This window comes from Mastomys coucha, unplaced genomic scaffold (assembly GCF_008632895.1).
Source record: "Mastomys coucha isolate ucsf_1 unplaced genomic scaffold, UCSF_Mcou_1 pScaffold23, whole genome shotgun sequence".
NCBI lineage: Eukaryota > Metazoa > Chordata > Mammalia > Rodentia > Muridae > Mastomys > Mastomys coucha.
Genome location: NW_022196906.1, coordinates 97,990,256 through 97,999,465, shown reverse-complemented (window position 1 = coordinate 97,999,465; position 9,210 = coordinate 97,990,256). Strand labels below are relative to the sequence as shown.

Sequence of the window (9,210 nt, the reverse complement as noted above, 5' to 3'; positions counted from 1 at the left end):
CCCCCCCCCCAAAAAAAATCAGGATAGGAAAGAGAAAGAAAGAAACCAGGATGGATGGATATGGATGGATAAGCAGGCCAAGATACAAATTAGGGGGAGTCAGCTTCAGGATAGCCCTTCTCCAAGATGTCTGGTCTTGGATTATAAAGGCTGGCATTCATGTGAACACACCTGACCCGTTTTCTGGGGCAAATTCATTGCCCTTGATTAGCTAGAAAGCTTGTTTCCTGCATGGGATTTCTGTTGTTGTTGTTGTTTTGAGGTAGGATCTCACTGTGCATCTCTGGATAGCCTTGAAGTCTCTACATAGACCAGGCTGGCCTTGAACTCACAGACATATGCCTGCCTCTGCCTCCCAAATTCTGGGACTAAAGACGTGTGCCACCATGTCCAGCTTCCTGCATGGTGTTTTACAAAACATTCTCTCAGCCTGTTGTTACAATCCTGTTAGGAGAGAGACTTGTCAAGTGCATGGTGATTGATTGATAAGGCAGCAGGACACAACCCTACGTAGAAAGCCTCCATGACACAACACTGCCAGAACACCTGGGGGGTTGACCAGTGTCACCTCATCTTTGCTAGAACTTTTGTTTTGTACTTGGTTTTGTGGATGACAGTGCCCAGTAAGATGTACCCCTACATACCTCCCATCTTGGTTAGGGGTTTTACTACTGTGAACAGACACCATGACCAAGGCAACTCTTATAAAGGACAACATTTAATTGGGGCTGGTTTATAGGTTCAGAAGTTCAGTCCACTATCATCAAGGCAGGAACATGACAGCATCCAGGCAGGCATGGTGCAGGAGGAGCTGAGAGTTCTACATCTTCATCTGAAGGCTGCTAGCAGAATATTCCCTTCCAGGCAGCTAGGACTAGGGTATTAAAGCCCACGCCCACAGTGACACACCTACTCCAACAAGGCCACACCTCCAAATAGTGCCACTCCCTGGGTCAAGCCTATTCAAACCATCATACCCCCCAACACCCTCCCCCCAAGTATAGTTCAGGAACATTTATCTATTCTTACCATAGACTAGGGAATGGCAAATGACTGCCTGTGAGCTGAATTCAGCCCCGAGCCTGGTTTTGTAAGTTCCCGTTGCGTTGCATTTACCCAGCTTTTAGTGAATGCCGTCTACACTATCACTCTCTCCCTGCATTTACCCCACTGCTCTTTCCTGGTGCTTTTCTCATCTACTCCCACATGGCAAGATCTAGCTTTCCATTCCAGGATTGTTTCAGAGCTTTGTATGGTTTTAGCCTCTCGATAAGTACTGTGCCAGGGTGAATCCACTCGGACAGTTGTGCAGTTAGCATCTCCCAGCTGCATCACACCCATTCCTCCCTGAAAACCTGCCCTGCCGTGCCAGTCACCTGACCTTTATGGCCTCCTTGTACAAACTGAACATCATCATCCTTTCTGGTGGGCAGAGATGGAACCTGGCACGTCTGCCCAGTCCTGTAGAGAGATGGGAAGTTAGTGTTCCTCCGATGGCGAAGTCACATTGGAGTTAGAAGTCACAAATGGATTGGTGGCTGATGTTCCAGCAGTGGCTACAAAAGGGGTTCTAATAAGGTTTTATTGAAACAGCCACACTCATATTCTGTTTTGCATAGCTACGTCCCTGGTACCACTATAAAATGGAGTAGTGGCAACAGACCTATGCCTCATAAAATATAAAGCATTTACTATCTGGCCTTGTACAGAAAAGAAAAGTTTGCTAATCTCTGCTGTTTGTAGATCAGGAGTCTAAGAAGTAGAGTTTATGTCTCTCAATCAGTGATGTTTTGTCTGATTTATCGATTTAGTAAACAAGAACACAAGAAACCTAGAAGGAGCATCAGCTACCCTGCCCAAAGCCCGGCATTTCCACTTACAAACTACATCATGTTGGACATGTTGCCAAGTCTTGCCGAGTCCCATCCCCAACATACACATCAGTATATTAGAATTCCAGGCCCTAAGGGTACTTACTGTAGTAAGAACAAGAGGACTGCCCCAGAACTAAAGGGGGTACCATTTTCATTGTCAGGGCTACAGCCTGCTACAAAGACGCCTGTTGTCAGAGGGCCATCGGCTCCTTGAAGGTAGTCTCCATGGTTCCCGGAAACTTAGCAACTGAGTTTAGAATTGACGGGGCTCAAAGAACAGTATGAAGTGCCCTAAGTACTCTATGGGGCAGTCTTCCCTGGGTCAGAGTCATGGACCTGTTTTGAGACGCAGCATCCAGTTTCTTCCACTCACAGCCAGGAAATTCCAGCATCCACAAAGAGAAGAGGTCACCAGTCGCCTTCCCTCACTTACCAGCCCACATGCTAAGTGTAACTATATCAGGAGCCTTTTAAGGGGCAGGGACTGTGTCTAGTTCACTTAGCGTGGTTCCAGGCCTGTCATAACTGTTTGGTGTGCATTTCTGAAAGTCCCACAGGCTGTGGGGATTACAGTCAGAATGTTGCCTTCAATTTTGCTCATCACCAAAAATAGATATTACCACAACCCATTCCTGAGCCTGAGCATATGCACACACACCAACAGGGCTTCAAGATCTCAACTCTCTTGAGGCTCTTCAACAGAGAAGGTTGAGGGAGAGGAGGGTGGATCTCTGAGGCAGTATTTCCTCAAAATAGATTGGCATTGCAGGGTGTCTACACACCTACCCCACCCACAGCTTTCACTGTCTTTATAATCTAAAAAGCATGGAAACTTCCAAGAGTATCAGCTTCTAACTTGGGCTTGAATGAAAGGTAGGCCTCGAAGAGAGGACTCAGGGGCCCCACTCAGCTCCCCACTCCAAGCTGTGTAAGGCATGGACATCTCTGAGTTTCAGCTTCTACTGGACCTAAATCACACTGCTTGGCATGCAGCAGATTATGAGCCAAGATTAAGTCTCTGCCTAGTCTGATAACTCGCAGAACTGTCTACTGTGATTCGACAAGAAGCCCACAGACCACCATGTTAGCCTATGTTTGATTCAGCTCTGTTGTTGATCTTGTCACTTTTAAGGTGTCCTGGTCAATGAAATCCTCAAGAACATGAAGCTTGCAACTCAGCCACAGAAGTTCAAAAAGTTGGTCATGTATTCTGCTGTAAGTATCCCTGTGTGCACGTAGCACAGATGTCCATGTTCCAGTGTAGGGCATCATCACCTTGGTGTCTCCATCATAAAGCATCTAGAGTTAAATACACCATTCTGCCCTTGGGGGAAGCTACATTGTAATACTAATACCGACAGCAAGGCAGACCATTAGCAATACTAATACACACCAGACCACGCAACATGAAACCCACTAGAAGCAAATGCTTTGCCATTTCCCAGGAGGCGGCCAGCCCTCCTTCCACTGCAGGGCATGGGCAAGAGATGCATCAGGCATCCTGAATTAGACAGATCTGCATCATTAAGAGAGAGTGGAGAGTAAGCGCTTCCTCACTGGTACCTCACGGGTACGTAGGGCTTGTGAAAAGAACTACCAGAACAGTGATCAGCTGGGAACGGTTTTGTGGAGACTCTGATCTACCTGATATAGAACTTGGCAGCTACCTGCAACTGTTTAAACCTAAATCAATAATAATGACATAGAACAAAGCGTCAGGCTGAATGTGGTAATTCCTGATTGTAATCCCAGCATTTACCTGGAAGGCAGAGACAGGAAGATTGCAGAGTCCAAGGCAAGTCTGGACTGCACAGGCAGTGAGAGTATGGAGGAATCAGGAACCGTCGCTGTATCCTACACAGGCTGAAGCCTGCTACATGTAAATCCCAATCAGGAAGCAAACAGTAAAATTACTTGTTTCCAATCTCTGTAGCACGACACTACCGTGAGTGGCCTGCAGACGGCACTAGATGTTTATAATGGACTTCTACCTCCCTATGCTTCTTGCCACATCATGGAATTGTACCATGATAATGGGTAAGTGCCTGCTTTGCTCCTATCAGTTTGGCTCTGTTTGTTTGTGTTTGAGATGGGGTCCTGCTACCCTGGAACTCATTATGCAAATGAGGCTGTCTGGAACGCATAGATTTTTTTTATTATCCTTTATATATTTTTATCCTTATATTTTTTATTAATCCTTGGAGAATTTTATAAAGACATTCAATGTATTTTGAATGTGTTCACCTTCATCTTCCCCTGAACTACTCCTGGATCCACCTCTCTCTCTTTCTCTCTCTTTCTCTCTCTCTCTCTCTCTCTCTCTCTCTCACACACACACACACACACACACACACACACACACACACACACATGCTTTCCCAACATGTGATCTATATGTTACCCCACTAAGTTCAATTTGTGACAACTTGTGATGGTCATTTAATCATGGGTGTGGGGCTATCCACTGGAGAATGTCAACTTACCACACCTCCAAAGTAAACTAACTACTCCTCTTCTATAACCCATCAACCCTCTATAGCACCCAGTGAGGCCTTTCTTTCTTTCTTTTTTTCTTTCTTTTCTTTTTGAGACAGGGTTTCTCTGTGTAGCCCTGGCTGTCCTGGAACTCACTCTGTAGACCAAGCTGGCCTCTAACTCAGAAATCCCCCTGCCTCTGCGTCCCAAGTGCTGGGATTAAAGACATGTGCCACCACTGCCCAGCAGGTATTTCTTTCTACACAGCTGGGGTCAGTCAGTCTTGAACTCAGTTTGCAGCACAAGCTGGCATTGATCCTCCCTCCTCAGCCTTCAGAGTACTGGAGTTACGGGACTGTGCTACTCTGCCAGGGTGCTATTATTGGGTCTTGCTGGCATAAGGCCACTGTGTCGGTCTCTCCGTGGTTTGGCTTTATATTCAGAGGGCAGCAATACGGATAATGATACCTTTGGTTCTTTTGATTCCGTGAGCCTCTTATTGGGAAATAATGTACCCACCGAAGGTAGATTGCGAGAAACATCCAAAGTGAAGGAAATTAAATTTTTTTAAATGAAGGCAATATAACAAGTAGGCAGACGTCACATTTCTTTTCCCCCTTGGGGGAAAAATACTGCCTGGTGCAAGACACCAAAAGGGAAAGGTGCTTGATGCGTATGTAAAATATCTTTCAATTAAACAATGCAAACCGCAGCTTCAATGACTCATATGCACCAGCTGATAGTCTTAAAGCCCTACTGCTCAGCAGTATTAACCCACTAGTGGCCTGGTATGACCCTCCACCAATGACTAGCTTGGCCTCTGAAAGAAGAAAGAACAAAGACAAGTCAGGTTAGAGATTTCAGATGTCCTGGTTTCCCTGGGACTGAGGGACTTCAGCCATTTTGAACATTCTATGAACACCTTGGAAGACACACAATGCTCATAGCTGTGGTACCAGCTCCTCAGGAGCAGTGCCAGCAAGGACATTTCACATAGTTTATAGCTGACACTTTGCTAGCACAAGGTTTGGCTAGATGTGAACTTACTACCATTTCAACCTAGGCCAAAGGCAGAGAGCACCTCCCCTGGTGACGGCAGAGTGACCACTGTAACCGGTGCTAGCAAGGCAAGACAAACTGATGAAATGCAAACTCGCATTTTTACATGAGCTGTGTGCTCTGATTGGCCCAAATCCACACCTTCATCTGCATATGAGATGCACTGTGATTGGTCCACATACCTCTTCTCTTGATATATTTGTAGGCTGTTCAGAGTCTCTTAAGCAGGGAGAATCTTTCCTGTAAGGAAATATTAAAACACCACCCAGTCTTCATCCTCAGCCAATGTCTTAACTATTTACAAAGAAAGTAGGTCCATCGTGGTCAGGAGAAGGTAGACACACTCTCTTTCCTGAACCTCTGACTGGGCGCCAGGCATGAAAAAGTAGAACTAAAATGTCTATTTAGATACTCTTGCTCTCAAACACCTCAAGTCAATGAAGAGAGGACCCCACAGAGGAAACTAGCAAATAGATCAATATGAGTTTGGAAGCAAATCTTCTCTCATTAACACAAGAGTTTGAAGGCCACTCTGGGCATGTAGTTAGGAAATCTAGCTAAAATCCTAGCATCAGCTCTTGGGGTAGACTCTGTCTCTCCAGAGCTAAGACAAGGCATTCTCAACTTTCCTCAGTCCTCTCTCCTCTCTGGTGTCTGTGCCACAGTCCTGAGCTTACCAGGGTGTGAAGCCCTGGGCTGGGTTATTGGGGTGTGTAGGTCTAAACTCGATTTATTGGGTATGTGGTCCTGTACTTACTTTACGAGGGTGTGCGCAGTCCTGAGCTTTCTTATTGGGGTGTGAAGTCACCAATTGTACTGGGGGTACTATAGTACCTTCTCACTAGATCACTTTCTCTGCTGGCCTCAATCAAGTCTCTGTTATTACCTTTTCCACCCAAAAACCCACACACACACAAACTTTATCAAAGAGTCACCCATACACACACAGGTTAACGTGGTTGTTGCATTAGGATAACTTTCTCTGTACTCCAGGGAAGAATCAGAAGTTAAAATTGATGGCTTGCATTAAGTTAGAACAAGGGGCTTCAGTTGTGTATTACCTGATCCTGGCTCCAAAGTCATCCTAGACTTTCTACTGAAAGAAGAAGAGATAGTAACACAAAGGAAGGGTGTTTTCAGTTCCTAGCCGTTCTTAACGTGGAAGCTGTTGAAACTGTAGGTGGCAGGGCTACCCTGTACTTAAAGGATTTGTTGTTTCAGAAACAGAATCTTGCAGTGTAGGATGTCAGCTTGCAAGTCCTCTTTCAGGTCCGCGTGGTGGAGTTACAGGCCTCAGAGCCACACCTGTTCCACTTCGAGGGTTTCCCTCTCTAGTGTGGCATATAAGTTTAAAACGGCAGGTGATGTAAAGTGATTCACTGTGCTAAAATGCTGCTATTTTTCCACTTTTGCATTTTGTGCCACAATTTTATCCATTCTTGTATGCCTTTAGTAGGCACCTTCGCCATGAGATCCAATTTAGATACTACCCTGCAGATATATTAATTCACAAAAATTAACTTTCCCTTCTGCATCAATGAAGATCAGGCTCTTTTAGAGGCTCCACACAATGGAAATCAAGCTCTTGTGTATCTAAGCCTCCAGCACAGGGTATAGCTGGTCACTAGTCAAGGCTGGTGTTTCGAAGTGTGTGATAGCATATGATGATGATCAGGCACTGGGCTTTTGACCTACAGCTTGGAGAGCCGCCTGTCTTCAGGCAGCTTATACAAAGGAGTTAGGGAGTGGGAAAGGCGATTGTATCAAGTACCCTAGCTCCAAAGAAACATGTCTTTTTTGTTCATACTTTATTGGTTAAAATGACACATGTGATCCCATTGAGCTGCAAGAGAGTCTTTAAAATGTAGTCACTTCTGGGCCATAATTCTAGTCTTTGGAAAGATAATCATGATTTTGGTTGACTATTGGTCATCAAGGCCGCTTGAGGAGGGGAAAGGGGCTGCTGTTACTGAAAATGTCACTCCAAGATATAAGTACCAATTCATGCCATATTAGGGAGTTTTTTGTTTTTTTGTTTTTTGTTTTTTGTTTTTTTTAATATGTATCTTAGGGGATGGAGAAATGGCTTAATGGTGCTCGCTAGACAGATGTAATAGTGCTCGCTAGGCAGATGTGAGAACTTGAGTTCAGATCAGCACCCATATTAAAACTGTGTATGTGTGCATCTTCCAGCCCCAGTCCTGGATGTCAAACACAAGCAGATCCTGCCAATAAACGGCCAGACACGGCCAGTTCCATATCCACCACTGAGAGACCCTGTCTCCAAATTAAGGGGCAAAGCAATCAAGGAAGATACCTGACATTGGTCTCTGATCTACACCCATGAACACATAGGTGTGCGTGCACACACACATGCAATATCACACGCATATACATACAAACAAAAACATAGCTCGTGAATGAACATTTGCAGTACTGTGTTCGTTCTTTAAAGTGTTACTTTAAAAGCTTGCATATAACGACATCTACAAGTTGAAATCTGAGGTCATTACAATGGGACAGATCATTAAAGCCTATGTGAATTTCTCTCCTGACTCTTTGATTGGTGAGTTACTTCCACAAACAGGTTGGTGCTGGGTCATTCAACCTTCCAGCTGTTTGGTTTTAGAAGTAAGATTTGGAGAGAGCCCTACTTAGAATGACTCAGGAACTGAATCCGTATCCAGTTTCTCTCCAAGAGAACTTTGTCTGATGTCTTGGCCTATCCCCAGTTGTCCGCATCTGTTTTGTTCACATCTGTGTTTATGGCTGAGGGAGAGGACATATTGAGAATACTGAAATAATCCCTGAGAGGAGAGAGAGAAGAGAGGAGTGAATGAAAATCACAGAAGGGACAGAATATGGAAGTGAATCCCAGCATCTCCGCAGACCCCCACATTTCCCTCCTCTTTGGAAATGAGTAATACTTTACTCGTTTCTATAGTTTGTCATTAACAGGAAACTGGAAAGCAAAAAAATTCTCTTGCTTACAAAGGCAAACATTCTCCTTATACAGAGATCAAAATGGGAACAAGGATGCAGAAAGCCCTCCCCTACTCCCTGAGCTGCCCTCTCCCCTCTGGAGCAGCGGTTCTCAACCTTGCTAACACTGAGACCCTTCCATTACCGTCCCTCGTGTCGTGATGAACCTTCAACCAGCCATAAAATTATTTTTGCTGCTACTTCATAACTGTCATGTTGCTACTGTTATAAATAGTAATGTAAACATGTATGTTTTCCAATGTTCCTAGACACCCCTATGAAAGGGTAGTTCAACCACAAGGGGGTCGTGACCCATGAGTTCAGAATACCTGTCTTAGAGGGAGCCTCCAGCTTGCTGCGTAGGACCTTACATGAGGCCAGTTTAATACACGAGAGCTAAGACACTAGGTCAGTCCATTCCCTCAGTACAGAAGTGAAGAAAGCTACCCCGAGGACTAAGTGCAGATTCAACAAGAACTAGGGGGTATTCATAATAAATAAATTAATTAATTAAAAAAATATAGCACTAGAACCTGCCTTGAGAGAGGTCTCTGCAGTTAGGAGCACACACTGCTCTTACACAAGACTTGAGTTTGCCTCTCCGCCCCACGTCGGGCCGCCCACAACTGCCTGGACTTCCAGCTCCAGGAGATCCAAGTCCTCTTCTTTTCTCCATGGATACCCACACACACATGGCATAGATTCACAAGCAGGTACACATATAAAATAAAATAAGTCTTAAAAACAAAAACAAGCCGGGCGGTGGTGGCGCATGCCTTTCATCCCAGCACTTGGGAGGCAGAGGCAGGCGGATTTCTGA

The 9,210-nt window shown here is 45.0% G+C and overlaps 1 protein-coding gene across 1 annotated transcript in view; it reads left to right on the top strand.

Annotated features, from left to right (window-relative positions):
* Acp3 (acid phosphatase 3) overlaps positions 1–9,210 on the top strand; it is a 43,078-nt gene that overhangs the window by 24,138 nt on the left and 9,730 nt on the right. Inside the window, exons 8-9 of the mRNA XM_031344362.1 lie at positions 3,007–3,089; positions 3,808–3,911. Coding sequence (XP_031200222.1) covers positions 3,007–3,089; positions 3,808–3,911 — 187 coding nt within the window. The remainder of the gene's footprint in view (positions 1–3,006; positions 3,090–3,807; positions 3,912–9,210) is intronic.